This window comes from Sus scrofa, chromosome 2 (genome assembly GCF_000003025.6).
Source record: "Sus scrofa isolate TJ Tabasco breed Duroc chromosome 2, Sscrofa11.1, whole genome shotgun sequence".
NCBI lineage: Eukaryota > Metazoa > Chordata > Mammalia > Artiodactyla > Suidae > Sus > Sus scrofa.
Window position 1 is genome coordinate 132,138,391 of NC_010444.4, and position 18,173 is coordinate 132,156,563.

General features: G+C 42.0%; 1 protein-coding gene and 2 long non-coding RNA genes across 3 annotated transcripts in view; 2 read left to right on the top strand and 1 right to left on the bottom strand.

Moving 5' to 3' along the window:
* The window catches only part of LOC102163451, a 146,238-nt gene extending 140,372 nt beyond the window's left edge, over positions 1 to 5,866 (top strand). The window contains exon 5 of the long non-coding RNA XR_301982.3: positions 5,649 to 5,866. This is a non-coding gene — a long non-coding RNA (uncharacterized LOC102163451). The remainder of the gene's footprint in view (positions 1 to 5,648) is intronic.
* On the bottom strand, positions 5,027 to 10,302 carry LOC110259473. Its single transcript, XR_002341893.1, has 4 exons — positions 8,623 to 10,302; positions 8,288 to 8,469; positions 7,152 to 7,462; positions 5,027 to 6,841 (listed from the first exon to the last, which is right to left on the bottom strand). It is a non-coding gene; the product is annotated as an uncharacterized LOC110259473 (long non-coding RNA).
* ADAMTS19 (ADAM metallopeptidase with thrombospondin type 1 motif 19) overlaps positions 6,876 to 18,173 on the top strand; it is a 267,851-nt gene continuing 256,553 nt past the window's right edge. Inside the window, 3 exon segments of the mRNA XM_021084737.1 lie at positions 6,876 to 7,209; positions 7,843 to 8,073; positions 8,076 to 8,485. Coding sequence (XP_020940396.1) covers positions 7,119 to 7,209; positions 7,843 to 8,073; positions 8,076 to 8,485 — 732 coding nt within the window. The 5' untranslated portion in view covers positions 6,876 to 7,118.

Genomic DNA, 18,173 nt, shown 5'->3' on the forward strand with positions numbered 1-18,173 from the left:
GCTTTTGGTATCATGCATAAGAACTCTTGGTTTAACCCTAAGTCATGAAGACTAAAGCTTTTGTTCCACGTTTCCCTCTAGAAGTTTTGTTTTTATTAGTTTTACGTTTTATATTTAGATCTATGATCCATTTGGAGTTAATTTTTGTATAAGATATGAAATTCAAGTTAAGATTTTATTGTTTAATTATTATTTTGTCCTTAGTGTCCAGTTGTTCAAAACTCAGTTGTTGAAAAGACTACCATTTCTTTATTGAGTTGCTTTTGTACCTTTTAAAAAAATTAGTTGACTGCTTAGGAGTTTCTGTCTTGGCTCAGTGGAAGTGAATCTGACTAGCATCCGTGAGGATGCAATTCAACCCCTGGCCTTGCTCAGTGGGTTAAGGATTTGCCATTGCTGTGAGCTGTAGTGTAGGTTGCAGACGTGGCTCGGATCCCACGTTGCCGTGGCTGTGGTGTTGGCCAGCAACTACAGCTCTGATTTGACCTCTAGCCTGGAAACCTCCATATGCTGCAGGTGCAGCCCTAAAAATAAAATATAAAAAAAATTAGTTGACTGCTTATGTGAAAATGTTTCTGTATTCTTTATTCAGAGCCATCAATCTGTGGAATATCACAGTCTCTTGGACTCCAGCTGTGGCGTATTAGACAGTGTTGTGCCCTCAGACTTTGTTCTCTTTTGCCAGCTTTTCACTAGTTTTGTTTCTTTTTGTTTCCATACATATTTAAAAATCAGTTTGTCTATATCTACAAATTAATCTTGTTGGGATGTTGGTAGGAATTGCTATTAGAAGATAATTTAGGCTAAATTGTCATCTTTAATGTATTTTTTCTTCCAACCCGTGAAGCCACTGTATCTTGCCATTTATTTAGGTCTTTCGTTTTTATTAATATTTTGTGGTCATCTGGGTACACACCCTATACATGTTTTATTAGACTTACACTTAACTATTTCATTGTTTTGGAGCTAAGTAAATGTTATTGAATTTTAACTTTAGTTTCCATTTTTTTCACTACTAGTAAACAGAAATATGGTTTATTTTTGCTGTTGACCTGACATTCCATGATCTTGCTTCTTACTCCAGGAATTTTTAAATATTTGTTGTAAGGATTTTCTACATAGAGTATCATGTCATTGGCAAATAGGGACAGTTTTATCTTTTTCCCAATTTGTATGAATTTTATTTCTTTTTCTTGCTTTATTGCACTAGTTAGGATTTCCAATACTACTCTGAATCAGAGTGGTGAAAGTGGACATCCATGCATTGATCTCAAATGTTAGATAAAATTAAGTCTGCACTCTTAGCTGCAGTTTTTTAAAAATAAATTATCCAATTGGAGAATTTACCTCCTCCTCCTATTCCAGTTTACTGAGTTTTCACCATGAATGGATGTTGAATTTTGTAAAATGCCTTTTCTGCATGAATTGGTAGAGTCATGTGGTTTTCTTTCTTAGCTTGTTATGGTGGATTACATTGATTTTGGAATATTGAACTAGCCTTGCATTTCTTAAATTAAACCTCACTGGTCATATTACATTATTCTTTTTATATATTGCTGGATTCAATTTGCTAATATTTTGTTGATTTTACATCTATATTCATGAGATATATTGGTCTATGTTTTCCCTTTTATACTGACTTTGGTTTTGGTAGAGGGTAATGCCAGCCTCCTAAAATTAGTTGCAAAGTGTGTTCTTCTGTTTTCTGGAAAAGATTATGTAGAATTGGTGTTACTTTTAAAACAAATGTTCAGTAGAATTAACCATTAAAACCATCTGGAATTAGAGATTTCTTTTTGAAAGTTTTCTAACTACAAATTTAATTTCTTTAATACCTTAAAAAAGCTTTTAGTTGAAGCCATATGATGTTTGGTAAGGCTATAAGCAGGGGTTTGTAAGAAAGTGAGGTAAATATTGTTGGAAACTAAAGAAAAGGGAAACTTTCTTATATGGTGGCATTAGGCTTAGCAACACTGTTGTCTGCAGTAGAAAATGGGCCTAATGAACTGGTTCATCAACTTAAGAGATTTCAAAAAAATTTTTGAAGGTGACTCCTGGTTTATTCCTTCTTATAGAAAATGTGAAAGGAGAGAGGCAAACTGAAGAAAAACGGTTAACAAAAAGCCACAAGGACTTGAGGGCTCTGAATAATGTCAGTCTCTTTTTCTGGAAAATAGTGCTACAATTAAGATCAAATTGCATTAAAGAGGAAACGAAGGCACTTTCGGGAAACTATGGTCTAACAATGAAGACAAAGATGTGACTGTAAAATCCTTTAAGAACTCATGAAGATCACATGCGGCCACTTGGAATCTCTTTTAGTCAGAGTGAAGGCCTTCAAGGTGTTTAAGTGTGTGTCTCCCAGATCCATTCGGTCAAACAGTAGGGCTCCTAAGAGGTCTACAAGCACTGTCTCTAACAGTTTCATCAGAACTCAAGATAGGGAAGGGTTTATTTTAAAGAGATTTGTGAGGGTCTGGCTGTGTCTAATGAAGTGAACCTCACAAAGATTCACAGAAGACACAGAGTTTGAAAGACAGAATAACGCATGCAGAAACATTTCTGGTCAGAAGGGGGCAGAGATTATATAAAATGCTATGAAGTTGTTGGAGCCATAAGTTCTACTGTCAGGAAATCAACTGAGGAAAAGCACTCAGTTGAGAATTCATACTACCTTTCCTGAAAATGGAAAGATGACTTAGAGGGTAGATGTAAGTTCCCCAGGGGGCAGACCTCGGAGCCTTAGAGAATTATTCTCAGATCTTGAGATATAATCAGGAGACTTTACATCTTCGCAATTGGATTTCAAAATTGCTGTGGACCAGTGGGTCCTTTGTGCCTCCTCCTTTCCTCCCTTCTGAGCTGAAGTGTCTGTAGCAGTTACCCTCTGTTTGTTCTACCACAATATGGTATATTGGAGAAAGATAAAATTTTCCTTCAGTTTCACAAGTCTGTAGAGAAAGGAGGACTAAATTCAGGGAGCTCTTCTTAATGAAGACATTCATGTTCACATGGACATGATTTATATGGTAAGATTATATGGTAAGAATGAACTAAAGCCTTAATAAGATGAGCCTTTTGATGGCCTTGTGAGAGCATAAATATATTTTGCACTTGAAGGGATTGCAAATAATGTTTTGGCCGGGGGGGGGTGATAAATGGTCTCTGATGGTTTTAAAAACAGGACCTTTGATACCTCTCCCTTTGAGTGTGGGCTGCACCTTGTGATTTGCTTTTGATGAATAGAATATGGCAGAAATGATGGTATGCAATCTTCAGTCTTAAACTACAAAAAGACCATAGCATGAGGTTTTGATGTACTTTCTCTCTTGGATCCCTTGTTCTGAGGGAAAACATGGAATGAAAGTCCCGATGAAGAGGTGGATGTGACAAAGTTTCCTGCCAACAGTCATGTGACTTTGAAGATAGAATCGCTATCTTCACTAAGTTGTTAGCAACTATAGTCTTGGTCAATAGTTTGAATGACATCTTGTGAAAAATCTTGAGCAGAAATACCTAGCTTAGCTACTTCTAGATTCCTGACCCTCAGAGACCATGTGAGATAATAGATATTTGTTGTTTTAAAGGGCAAATTTTGTTATGCAGCAGTAGATTGCTATACCCTCTATGCAAGTCCTTCTTCTCTGGTATTGTGCCCTGTGCTCTGTCTTCTCAACTCGGCCAAGTCTTCAGGACTCTACTTGGATTTCTCCTCTCTGTACTGCAGCTTATAAACTGCTTCCTGGTAATAAGTTGGGGAAATTCTAGTGATCACCTCTTTGCTTCCCTTTTCTCATAACCGCAGTCCTCAGCTGCTCTTGTCCTATATCTGAAAACCATTGTTTTTTTGTTGTTTTTACCTTTTGTCTCTTTTCCTAATTGCTTAAGCTGAGAGGTAAGTCTGGTTCCTGTTACTCTATCATGGCCAGAACGAGCTTAAGTCTTGCTGTCCACTTAGATGTGAGTGCTCCTGGGAGTAGATATCCCCATGCAACTCAGTGAAAGGGTTCTTTGTATTTTCTTAAGGTTTTAAGTTTTTTTTGGAGGGGAAAGGATTGAACATTAGCTTTAGGTCATGAGAGGCTTTGGGCCAATGAGTGAAGAGAATGAAGAAGGGCCAAAGGCACTGAGGCCAACCTTCTACATAGAGAAGCATGGGTTTTAAAATGCAACATGTAGGTGAGCACACTGTGTACAAGAACAATTGGTTCCACTTACTCTGGTGCTTTGTCACTTCCCTCCAACCCACAAAAGCAGTGCGTGGTTGATGCCAGCTACCATCTGGTGACATAGGTAGTGACCTGTCTTAAGCAACCTATCTTTCCCAGCTGCTCTTTTCTTCCCTCTAAGGCTGATAATGTGCACACATGCCACAGTCCTGTCTCTATTTTACCACATACAATTTGCTTAATTCCAAATCAGGTTAATTCTTTTTTCTCACATGCATACATTCTCAGACCCACTTTAACTGATGCTCTTATTTACGCATCTAAATCTCTTCAAGTTCAGCACAAAATTTTCAGACAAGTCATTTTTCCTTAGGCTTATTCTCTCTGAAAGTCAGATAAACTGATCATTAGCAGATCTAGCCTTGTAATTCTGGATAGAGGCATTAGAATATAATACCATATAGAAATCAGTTTCCATCATCTTCTAAAGCATTTACAGAATGTCCTAACCTATTTGGTATAAATCATTGTATGAGGCAGGGTAAGTTAAAAAAAAGATATATAAAAGAAATCATTCCTTCTTTTCCAAAAAAAAAAAAAAATGATAGTCTACTAGAAGAAATAGGTATACAAGTCATTACAACCTAAATGATTTATAAAAGCCTTTGAAAATATACAAAAAAGTTGTAACAGTATTTCAAATAGGAGAAACACTACAGCAAGTTGGGAATTAGGTGGACTTTTTTTTGTAACAATCAGTATTAACCCAGACCATAATGGACTGGAATGGGTTAATGGCTCTATTTAATGTGGGGTGGGGGGAGAAAGGCATAGATGAAACTTACATTGGCAACCTGTGATTTTAAGCATATTTAATCATAGGCTCATCTAGTTTAAAGGAATCACAAATTTATTCCCATAAATACATACAATTCAATATGCATTCCTTCTACAGTTTTACATTTTTGTTGTCTTCATTGTTAAAATTACACAAGAAACATTTTATTTAAGACCCAAATCCTTGTGGAGATGTTTCATTGAAAATAGTCATCTGTCTTAAAAATTTGCTTTATTTCTTAAAAATAAACTGCCTCTGATTTCTTGTCTAGTTTTCACTCTGTATAATTGAGTCTCATAAAAAGGAGGGTGTAGGCTCCTAAGTAACACAGATATTTCTTGACTGTCTGGAAACCCACACCCACCCTAGTTACTCCAGTTTTATAGATTTTTACAAGACAAGGTTTGGAGACAGACACACCTAGAGTGTCTTTGTTTTTAAACTCTGGACCACTCGAAGTATTCTAGGACTCAGCTTATTCAAACAATAGCTTTCCTTTGAAATTAGATCATCTGCCTCCCTTAAAGGCATAGCATTCACCTTTGACACGAGGGACAGAAGGTAAAACAACAAAGGATGCAGTGACCCAACTTCAGTGCTGGAATTTTTTAAAACTGATTTACATCAACTCTTATTTCTAGGTGTCCAGACTAGTCCAGAGGATGCAAACGGCAGGTGAGATCAAAGACCCCTGAGTCTGATGTGAAAGGTTGGATGTGGCTGAGAAAGAAGTGTGGAAAGGGGAGTAGGTATTTGTGAAGAGCTGCAACAGAGGAAGCAAGAATATTTATGGTTGAATTTCCCCAGAAGACAAAAATAGGAAAAACCTATTTTTTAAGTTGCAAAAAAAAAAAAAAAAGTTAAAAAGGCACAATAATCTCATTTGACCTGAGATCTTCAGAATACAATATTTAATGCCGTTCTGCTTAATCTCACCCTCATTAGGGGTGTGTGTGTGTGATTTATCACTTTTGTGGGGGGGTGCTTTAGAGAAAGGCGGGCGGGGGGGTTTGAAATTGATAGCACTGATGAATGGGGGTGGGAAAGATAAGGTGGGATAAGGGGCTCTGAAATGTCAGGTGTCTACTGTCCTGGGAACCTCTGAAGCATCCTCCATGACGAATTACATTATCTCCAGGCTTAGAAAATTCCTGGAGACAAAGATGGGAAGGAAAATCAAAGGTCTTTGGTAAATGGCTGTTGCTTTGTGCTCAAATCTGCACTGTTTGGCTCTGTGTGGTGTGTAGATGGGGGGAGAACTCCCCTGAAGGAGGGACCCGAGTAAGGGGGTGAGGTAGGGAGAGGAAGGCCCTTCTACCTGCACACACCTCAGTGGGGAGGAGGGGGTGCCCCCTCCCAAAGGATGCAAATCCGGCCTCCAGGAGTGGCCAATCAGGAGTCAGGTGAGGGGCTTGGGATTCTCCACCCCACCCTAACCGGGCGTGTGAGCACGTGTGCGGTGTTCTGGGACCTTTGTCCCGCAAAGTCACTCTTGGCGGGCACCCCTTGCTCCCTTTTTCTTGTCGGATCCTCTGGAATCTTTTCTTCTCCACACCCCACCCCACGAGTCTTGTCTTCCCCTCAACCCCTTACAAATTGTCTCCCACGCTGCTGCGGGTAGGAGCCTGGAGCACTCCGGTAGAGGAGGGTGCGAGCTTGGCACGCGAGGCAGCCGGGACCGTGGCACCAGCCTCTGCCTGTTCCGCGCGGGTGCAGGCGGCGAGCCTCGGCTCGGACACCGCGGCGCTCCTGCCCGCACGGGGCAGTCCTCCACCAGTCCCGAGGCAACACTGCCGTTGACTGTGGGGGCTGTCCTGTGGGGCTCCGGAAACTCCTGCAACGTCCAGAACACAGAAAATAGACTCATCACCTAACTCGCCAGGGAGCCGGAGCGCTGCGGGGCCGCGGCGCTGCCTGCCCCCGCTCCTCCCCCACCCCACCCCCACCCGTGCTCCGGCAGCCTCTCGGAGTCACACAGCACCCCCCCCACCCCACCCCCCGGCAGACAAAGGGCCTGGGCAAACTCGCCGCCCGGCCTCCTTGCGCTCCGGGAGGCGGCGGCGCCCGCGGTGGATCGCGCACGGAGGCGCGCGCGGGGCCGGGAGCGCGGTATGGGGAAGAGCCGCGAGATGCGCCTGACTCACATCTGCTGCTGCTGCCTCCTTTACCAGCTGGGGGTCCTGTCGAATGGGGTCGTCTCAGGTAAGTTCTTCCGTGAGTTTCGACTGGCTTTGCAACTTCCCCAGCAGAGTACCGGAACGCACGGGTTGGCAGGGCTGGTGCAGCTGTGCGCGGTGAGCGGGCTTCGGAGGGTAGCAATAAAAACCAGCGTGCGGGTGCGGAAGAGAGGGTCGCCTAGCGAGAGAAGCGCACTTCTCGCGGCCTCATTTTAACCTCGTGAAATGCTTAGTTTTCCTCTAATGAGTGTAGATTTGCAAAGGCACGTTTACAGCACCTGGAGGAAAATTGGGAAGTTGAAGAAATGGATAGCGCTGCCTGGCCGTGGCAGATACTTAAGAAAATCATTTAAGTATGCTGGAGTCTTTGCACGGGTTTTCTTTTCAACAACTAAGTGCTGTCATTAAACTTTGCAGCCCCCCCTTCCTCCGCCCCCTCCCCCCGCCCCGATAATCGCACTTTTATTTTGAAAATGCTGGGGTCTGTAATCTGATCGCCAGGCTTCAGGGTTTGCAAGAGTTTCAGGGGCTAGACGGGTGGTCTCCAGCTCATTACCCGAGAGTCCTGTGTCTGAGCGGAGTATGAGCCCGTGGATGCTTGTGCTACTGGAACCGCGGCACTTTAAGCCCCGCACTTCTCTGTCTGCCCCGCCCGCAGGGCTGCAGTTCGCCCCCGACCGCGAGGAGTGGGAAGTCGTGTTTCCGGCACTCTGGCGCCGAGAGCCGGTGGACGCGGCGGGCGGCAGCGGGGGCAGCGCGGATCCAGGCTGGGTGCGCGGCGCTACCGGCGGCGGAGGCGCCCGAACGCAGACGGCCGGCAGCTCGCGCGAGGTGCGCTCCGTGGCCCCGGCGCCGCCCCGGGAGCCCGCGGAAGGCCGGTCCGAGCCCCGGCCGGACCCCCGCCGCCGGGGGGCGAAGAGGACGAGGAGCTTGAATCGCAGGAACTGCCGCGGGGATCCAGCGGGGCTGCCGCCCTGTCCCCGGGCGCCCCGGCCTCGTGGCAGCCGCCGCCGCCGCCCCCGTCTCCGCCCCCAGCCCAGCCAGCCGAGTCGGACGGCGACGAGGTACTGCTACGGATCCCGGCCTTCTCCCGGGACCTATACCTGCTGCTCCGGAGAGACGGCCGCTTCCTGGCGCCGCGCTTCGCGGTGGAACAGTGGCCCAGTCCGGGTCCGGGCCCCACGCGGGCAGCAGCCGCCCCGCGCCCTCCCGCGCCGCCCGACGCCGCCTGCTTCTACACCGGGGCGGTGTTGCGGCATCCCGGCTCGCTGGCCTCTTTCAGCACCTGCGGAGGTGGCCTGGTAAGCGCCTTTCCTTCCCCAGCTCTCCCTCCCTCTCCCCTCGTGGACCAGGCTGCCGTGCATGCTTCTCATCCCCTTCCCAAGTGCGCCTTGAACGTCACCCTGGTCTGCACCACCCAAGAGTCTACACCGTTTACCTCGCATGGAACATCTCTAGGCAGTCAGTCAATCTGACGGTAATAGCCTTCTTCTAGATGGTTAGAAGTTTCTTCGGAATACTGTGTAAAACTGTCTCCTTGTAACCCTTCCCACTGGTTTTATTTCTTCCTGCTTTTCAAAAGAAGCCCACCACGTGGTGTCTTTTAGGAGATTGGAAGACTGCTCGTCTGCTCACCGCTGATTCTCCTTGTTTGCCCCCCCACTCCCAGTTTCTCATCTGCTATCTCATGGGTTTTTTTGTTTTGTTTTTTTAAATGTCCTACTTCCAAGTTGTCAGAACAGCCCTCTTGGGAGTTGCATTCTGACAGCTGTCTAGAATTAAACATATCCACACTCACACGGGACACCTGTTCACTGTTCCTGTGAGAAAAGAGTGGAGGAGTTAACTCAAAGGCTGGGAGCGGTTGACGAATGGATGACATTAGAAGCCAGTCCTTGAAGGGTTATGGTTCTATGATTTAACATTTCTTTTCTGGTTTACATTTTATTTGGCAATGGTTTCTTTTCTCACTCCACTCCATAGAGGAAAATAACAGGCGTGAGAGCCTGGCTAAGAGGCCTCTTGGAACTAGAAAGTAAAAGCCATTTTGTTCTGTCTGAACAATAGAGATCATCCTTCTGCTTCCCACCCCCTCATGCCCCCCACCCCCCACCCGTTTTGACCTAGGGTTTGGGATAATTGGTACCTCCTGCCTTTACATTGTAGTAAACGATGCATAACATAAAATTTACAGTTTCAGCCATTTTTATATGTACAGTTGCGTGGCGTGAAGAACATTCGCATTGTTCTGCAGCCATTATCACTGTGAACTTTACTGTTGGTCTAAGGCAAACCCCACAAGGCATTGTAAACACCCAAGTGATTTGTGGCCTCATTTTGATGTTCCAAGCGAGTCCCTGATGAAATCCACAAGGACTTGTCTGAAAGCAACCTGCTTATTTGGAAAAAAAAAAAAATCTGATAATAACGGATAGCAGAAAATCTCAGCCCAATCAAAGGCACCCAAAGCCGCGAAATGGAAAAAGATGGTTAAAAGTACAAATCGAATGAAACTGGAAATTTTTACCTATGCCCTTCTGTGGTCTTGTAGTCAAATGATGTAAAATGCTGGACAGGGCTATATTTTACCAGATGCTTATAATGATGAATATTCAAATATGGAGATTTTTAGCCATGATTGAAAAAAAAAATTGGCATGGAAAGATTACATGAAAAGCTTTTAGAAATGTTTTTTGTGGAACTGAGGTCTGAACACTTCACTAGGGGAAACATTTTGTGGGGATTTCATTGTCCACCAGGTTTTGGCTGGGGATTAAATAATTACATATAGAAAGTTCCTGGTGTGGTAGAAGCAAAAGGGGATAAAGCATTTCACTGTGTTGAAATGTGGGCTTTTGGTCACATTTTCCAAATGAGCTATGCCTTCTCTCCATACTTAAAGGAGGGAAGTTAGAATTATGAGTAGGTTTTTCATAGCCTGAATAGGAGTTTGACATACCTCCCCGTTTATCATGTTGGAGTTTTACTCACTTTTCCTATTAGCCGCATATGTAGATGTTCTGAACTGGGAAGTCTTTGTTATTGAGGAAAACTGACATTGCCAGCAATACAGTGTAGCAGTCAGACTTTGAGTAAAAAGAGAGGCAAATAGCCAAGAAGGGTGGGTTTGTAACTCCAGACCTCACCATGCCAGCCTTTTCCCTTATGAGGGCGGATTAAGAAAGAGAAAGCATAATTTGTTATCTGAGCTCTGACATTGGCTTGTTCCTTGATGATTGACAAGCCCCTTAGCTCTCTGGGATCCAGTTTTCATAAGTAAAATGAGAAAAACCTGAGGATTTAATTAACATGGGATGATAGAATGGAAATTTTATTGGCTGCTGAATATATTTCTAGGTCCTGCATTAGAGGAACAGCGTGGAACACAGGTGGTCATGAAACCGTAATCAATCAGCATGATAAATCAGATGTTATGCCCGAGGTTAAATCACACTTGGGGAGTTGGGGAACGCTTCCCAAAAGAGATAGAGTTTCAGTGGATTTTGGAGCATGGGGTGCCTTCCTCCCGACAGAAAAGAGCTGGGAGTGTTACAGGCAGAGGGAAGAGACTGAGCGGAGATGTGAAAATGCGGAGCCTATTAAGGGCATGAAAAAAAAAAAAGTTTGTGGTGAAGAGACCAGAAGGTGTAATAAAGGAAAGGGGTCCTAAAATGCTTGGTGAGATCAGATCTCAGAAGCCTTGTTTGCTAGAGTATGGGCTTTTTCTAACTCTCGGTTAGCTGGTTCCTCTCTGTTTCCACAATTCTGTGATCCTGTAATTCTAATGTGTGGAATCATGATGTCTTTATCGGAAAGTGCATTATTTAGAAAGGCAGCTGCTTTTAGTTGGCGACTGTTTTTTTCTTCTCAATAAAAGCTTTTTGATTGTCATTTACATGGCAGAGAGTGGGTCACAAACTTCCCCTTTCCTTTCCCTTTCTCGGTAGCCAGTTTTACCTACTTGCGCCTGAAGCCCTTAACACCGTTTGGACTGTTATCTATTTGAAAGGATCTCAGAGTCTCCATCAAAGGAAATAGATCATCAGTTATCAAGTGTTGCAAAGTGGTGAACATGTATAAGATTGGCCCGTGCATTCTCCAGATTTCAATCTAACTTGTGGCGTAAAGGGAAAAGTGATTGAATGGAGATTAGGGGTACGGGTGTGGGTGCTGCCTCTTCAAAGTACCTAGTCTCTCCGGATCTCCTTTCCCCTATTTATGAAATGCACATATGGTACTTGTATATCCAGCAATCGATGTATTAAGTGTTCTTACCATTTGTTTTCCCTTAATCATCTCTAAGATTGACTGCTGATCTTATTTGAGCCATATATTAGCTCTAATGGGCACATAAATCATATTAAGTAATTAAGCATTTATTGAATGACTCCTTGGAGCAAGGCATTGTGTAGATACAGAGAATACAAACGAAGGTGAGGAGGAAGCCTTGGTATGTTTCAAGAAAGTCCCCAGCCTGGCCTGCCAGCCACAGATACAAATAAGGGGAATAAAGTAGGTTGAGTTACATACGAATGTAGGTATGTGCCCTGTGGTGTGATGATACTCTCTTGTTCATCTCTTCATTTCTAGAACATTCTAAGTTACGTCGTTTTCAGTAAGCACTCAGTAAAAGTCATTGAATAAAATACAGCACATATAGTACTTGATTCTGTTTTAAATAGTCACCTCTAAGAAATTAAAATATGACTGGGAATTTGGGGTTAGTAGATGCACACTATTGCATTTGGAGTGGATAAGCAATGAGATCATGTTGTATAGCCCAGGGAACTATATATAGTCACTTGTGATGGAACATGATGGAGGATAATGTAAGAAAAAGAATGTGTGTGTGTGTGCGCTTGTGTGTGTATATATATATTTATGTAAAACTGGGTCACTTTGCTATACAGCAAAAATTGACAACATTGTCAATCAACTAATAAAAATAAATTTAAAAAGAAAATACAAAAAAGCACCAAATTAAATTCCATGAAAAGAGAAAACTGGTCATGTTAGCTCAGAGTTAACACAGTACATTTTTTTTTTCTTTTTTTGAAAAAAGTACACCCAAGCACTGTGCCAAGATAGAGCAGATCAGTGCATTCCTTGCCTAGGATTCTCTTTAGACGGATTATTGAAATGGCTGTCAATAATATTAGATGTTTTTCCATGATAATAAATAACCACTGAAACTTAAATTTAGAGTTTTCTATAGCAGTCATTCTGATTAGTCCTTGATACAGAATCTGCAGCCTGGTATAAATTCAGTTTTTTTGTTTGTTTCTTTTTTGTTTTTGTTTTTTGTTTGTTTTTCACTTTGCTCCCTACATGAATCAAAGTATTCAGTGGCATAGTTTTGAACACTTATATATTTCGGACCATCCCTTTTGGGCAAGGAACTTTACCAACTACCAGTACAAAAGCAGGAGGAGAGGGTGGCAGGACAGGGATGAGGGAAAGGGTAGTTCATGCCTTGGAGAATAGGGATTAAAATGGAACCAACATCTAAATGAAAAAGGTAAGATTGCAAACTTACCTTCCATATCCAGGTTCTTTGTTCAAACCAAATCTTATGAATGACAGAAGAGATGCTCTAAATAAATCTAAAGTAGTATTCTAAAAGAATGCCATCAGTACATCAGGCATTTTAATTTATTTGTTTATTTATTATTTTTATTATTTTGCCTTTTAGGATCACACCTGCAGCATATGGATGTTCCCAGGCTAGGGGTCTAATTGGAGCTACAGCTGCTGGCCTACACCACAGCTCACAGCAATGCCAGATCCTTAACCCACTTAGTGAGGCCAGGGATCGAACCCGCATCCCCATAGATACTAGTCAGATTTGTTTCCACTATGCCACAACAGGAACTCCCGTGTCAGGCATTTTGGATATCTCCTAAAAGATTGCACACAGTTTGAATTGGATTCACGGAGAAAACAGAAGCATGGGAGAACACCTCATCGCAGCTATGGCAGAGGTGCTGCTGCACACACACGAAAGTAGAGGCCTTGGGCAGAAAGGGACCCTAGAATAACAGCATGCTTGTTTTTTTCTGCTGTCCACTTGTGCCAAGCAGCAGAGGCTTAGTGTGTGTTGAGGCAAGAGCAGAGAGAATAGAGGTAGAGCTTTCCTGGACATGTAGGTGACACCAAAGGAAAGAGAGTCCCCACTCTCAAAAGGTGAGCCATTGGCTTCCTGTGTATGTAGATGGTCCCACCTGTCTCTCCAAATACCTGGAGGAGAGTTAGGTAACTGAGCTAGTCCGAACAGATAGGTGAGCAGGAAACCAAAAAGAGATGAGTTGATGCCAAACAATATCACCCAAACCACATAAAAGAGAGTCACTAAACTCTGGTTGATTAAAAACGTGAAGCAGCAAATTTAGGAGACCTTAAAAGGGTGCATGTATGTTCATGGAAAAACCCAGAAGAGCTGCTGTCTGTAAAAAATGATTAGATACAGTGGAACTCACATGATCATTAGAATTAAAAACCCCGGTAGATGAACTGATAAATAAATTTGTGACCTTGAAGGCAAACATAGAAATTATGTCTGCGTATGAGGGACAAATGGATGCAAAATTTGAAGACATGAGCCATAAATCATGGGTTTAGATGGTCCACATTTCTTTAATGGAAGTTAATTTAAAAAAAGAGAGGATGGAGTTTGCAAAATGACTGAAAATGTTCCCTAAACATTTCATTTTAATGTAAATCATCAAAATAGATATCTCTTAGCCATGCTTTGGGTGTGAGGCCAAATACTACTCCTATGAGTTTAGATCAGATAAGTGGTGTTCCAGGTAAGCCTCCTCACCAAGCTCCAATCCCAATTTCCAATATTAAATTTCTGTATTTGGAAAAAAAATTGAAAGACAAATGCAAGACAATTTATATGTTGCATCCTCGGTTTATTAAACTTTCAAACAGTTGTTTCATCCCAAATAAAATTACAACAATTATTCTTTTAGCAACGTAATCTTAAGGTTTTTCAAAATTTTCACAAAAAGATCATTTTTTTTGCACTCACATTCTACTGGTTTCAATCTCTAGGGTTTGAGGAAATTATATGTGTCCCTACATGTGTTCAAACAAATATAGCTGATAGCTGATTCTTGGGAAACATGCAGGCCATTGGTGGAAATAATTGTGTGCAGCCAGACAAGCGGGGAGTGGAATAGCTGTGAGCACTGGGCATGCTCCACGCCTCAGTGATTGTATTTTCTGGATGGGGTGCAGAGTGTTATTTAATTCAGATGTCTTGAGATGAATTAGTTAATGTAACCGATGTTGGGTAGAGGTTCTTAAACTGTTAGAGCTTTGTTGTTATCAGACTCACATTTGCCCTGGAGATCAAGGAAGACCAACACCTTTGGAAGGAAAGATCAACCACTAAACTTAGAGTAGCATAAGAGAGACTCAGACTATTGTGGCAGCATATTAGAAAATCAAAGATAAAGGAGAAATCCTACACATTTAGTAAAGGAAAAGTTATCTACAACAAAATGTATCAGACTGACACTGGCGATTGAATCAGTACTACTGGATACTAGAGGGTTATGAGTTGATAGATTCTGCGTTCTGAGAAAAAGTGATTTGGAGTTTTTTTTTGTTTTTGGTTTTTTTTTTAATTTTATTGGAGTATAGTTGACTTACAGCATCATGTTAGCTTCAGGTGTACAACAATGTGCATCAGTTACGTCCATTCTTTTTCAGATTCTTTTACCATATAGGCCATGACAGAATATTGGGTAGATTTCACTGTGATATACAGTAGGACTTTGTTATTTATTTCGTATGTAGTAGTGTATATATGCCACTCCCAACCTCCCAGTTTATGCCTCCTTCCATTTCCCCTTTGGCAACCATAAGTTTGGTTTTGAAATTGTTGAATTTCTTTGTTTTGTGAGCCACAAAACAAATTGTTTTGTATCAATTTTTTCATAAGATTCTGTATGTTAGTAATCTCATATTTGTCTTTGACTTCTTACTTCGCTTAGTATGAGAATCTCTAGGTCTACCCATTTGTTGCTGCAAATGGCATTATTTTGTTCTTTTTAATGGCTAAGTAGCATTCTATTGCGTATATGTGCAACATCATCTTTATCCATTCCTCTGTTGATGGACATTTAGGTTGCTTCCATGTCTTGGTTATTGTACATAGTATTGCAGTGAACAGAGGGGTGCATGTATGTTTTTGAATTATGGTTTTCTCCAGATATATGCCTAGGAGTGGGATTGATGGATCATATGGTAGTTTTATAGTTAGATTTTTTTTTTTTTTTTTTTTTTTTTTTGTCTTTTGTCTTTTGTTGTTGTTGTTGTTGTTGCTATTTCTTGGGCCGCTCCCGCGGCATATGGAGGTTTCCAGGCTAGGGGTTGAATCGCAGCTGTAGCCACCGGCCTACGCCAGAGCCACAGCAACGCGGGATCCGAGCCGCGTCTGCAACCTACACCACAGCTCACGGCGACGCCGGATCGTTAACCCACTGAGCAAGGGCAGGGACCGAACCCGCAACCTCATGGTTCCTAGTCGGATTCGTTAACCACTGCGCCACGACGGGAACTCCTATAGTTAGATTTTTAAGGAACCTCTATAATGTACTCCAGCGTGGTTACACCAGTTTTCATTCCCACCAACAGTGTAAGAGGATTCCCTTTTCTCCACGCCTTCTCCAACATTTATTGTTTGTAGACTTTATGAGAATGGCTAGTTTGACTGATGTGAGGTGATACCTCATTTTAGTTTTGATTTGTATTTCTCTAATAATTAGTGATATTGAACATCTTTTTCATGTGCTTTTTTGGCCATCTGTCTCTCTCCTTTTGATGAAGTGTTTAATTGGAGCTGCAGTTGCCAACCTGTGCTGCAGCTTGCAGCAGAGGCAGACCCTTAACTCACTGAGTGGGGCCAGGGATCAAACTGACATCCTCATGGACTCTATGTTGGGTTCTTAACCTGCTGAGCCACAGCAGGAACTCCTTGATTGGGTTTTTTGTGTTTTTGATATATAGCTCCATGATATGTTTATGTATTTTGGAGATTAATCCCTAGTTGGTAACTTCGTTTGCAAAGATTTCCTCCATTCTGTAGGTTGTCTTTTCATTTTTTAAATGGTTCCTTTGCTATGTAAAAGCTTTTAAGCTTAATTAGGCCACATTTTATTTTTGTTTTTATTTTCATTTCTCTGGGAGGTGGATCCAAAAAAGTATTGGTATGATTTATGTCAAAGGGTGTTCTGCCTATATTTTCCTCTAAGAGTTTTGTAGTATCCAGCCATACGTTTAGGTCTTTAATCTATTTTGGTTTTATTTTGGGGATGGTGTAAGAGAATGTTCTAATCTCATTCTTTTATGTGTAGTTGTCCAGGTTTCCCTACAACATTTATTGAAGAGACTTTCTTTTCTCCATTATTCATTCTTGACTCCTTTGTTGTAGATTAATTGACCATAGGTGTGTGGGTTTATTTCTGGGATTTCTGTCCTATTCCATTGATCTGTATTTCTGTTTTGTGCCAGTACCATACTGTTTTGATAACTGTAGCTTTGTAGTATAGGCTAAAGACAGGTATCCTGATTCCTCTAGCTCCGTTTTTCTTTCTCATTATTGCTTTGGCTATTTTAGGTCTTTTGTGTTTCCATACGAATTTTAAAATGTTTTATTTTAGTTCTGTGAAAGAGCCATTGGTAATTTGATAGGGTTCACTGTCGCTGTAGTTTGCCTTAGGTATATTGATTCTTCCAATCCAAGAACATAGTATATCGTTCCATCTCTTTGTGTCATCTTTGATTTCCTTCATCAGTGTCTTAAAGTTTTCAGAGTATAGGTCTTTTCTTCTTTAAGTAAGTTTATTCCCAGGTATATTTTATTCTTTTTGATGTCATGGTAAACGGGATTGTTTACTTTTTTTATTTTTTTAATTTTTTTGTCTTTTTAGGGCCACACCCATGGCATATGGAAGTTCCCAGGCTAGGAGTCTAATCGGAGCTGTAGCTGCCCTCCTACGCTAGAGCCACAGCAATGCCAGATCTGAGCTGTGTCTGCAGCCTACACCACAGCTCACGGCAATACCGGATCCTTAACCCACTGAGCAAGGCCATGGATCAAACCTGCAACCTCATGGTTCCTAGTTGGATTTGTTTCTGCTGCGTCATGACAGGAACTCCCGGGGGTGTTTCTTTAATTTCTCTTTCTGATCTTTTATTGTTAGTGTATAGGAGTGCATGAGATTTCTGTATATTAACTTTTTTTTTGATTCTTTTTTTTTTTTTTTTTTTTTTTTTGGTCTTTTTGCTATTTCTTTGGGCCGCTCCCACGGCATATGGAGGTTCCCAGGCTAGGGGTCGAATCGGAGCTGTAGCCACCGGCCTACGTCAGAGCCACAGCAACACGGGATCCGAGCCACGTCTGCAACCTACACCACAGCTCATGGCAACGCCGGATGGTTAACCCACTGAGCAAGGGCAGGGACCAAACCCTCAACCTCATGGTTCCTAGTCGGATTCGTTAACCACTGTGCCACGATGGGAACTCCTGTATATTAACTTTAAATCCTGCAACTTTACCAAATTCATTGATGAGCTCTAATAGTTTTCTGGTAACATCTTTGGGATTTTCTATGTATAATATCATGTCATCTGCAAACAATGACAGTTTCAATTCTTTTCCAATTTGGATTCCTTTTATTTCTTTTTGTTCTCTGATTGCTGTGTCTGGCACTTCCAAAACTATGGTGAATGAAAGTGGTGAGAAAGGATATTCTTATCTTGTTCCTAATCTTAGAGGAAGTGCTTTCAGTTTTTTACCATTGAGAATGATGTTAACTGTTGGTTTGTCATATACGGCCTTTATTATGTTGAGGTAGTTTCCCTCTTCCCACTTTCTGGAGAGTTTTTATCTAAAGTGGGTGTTGAATTTTGTCAGAAGTTTTTTCTGCATCTACTGAGATGACCGTATGGTTTTTATTCTTCAGTTTGTTAAGGTTG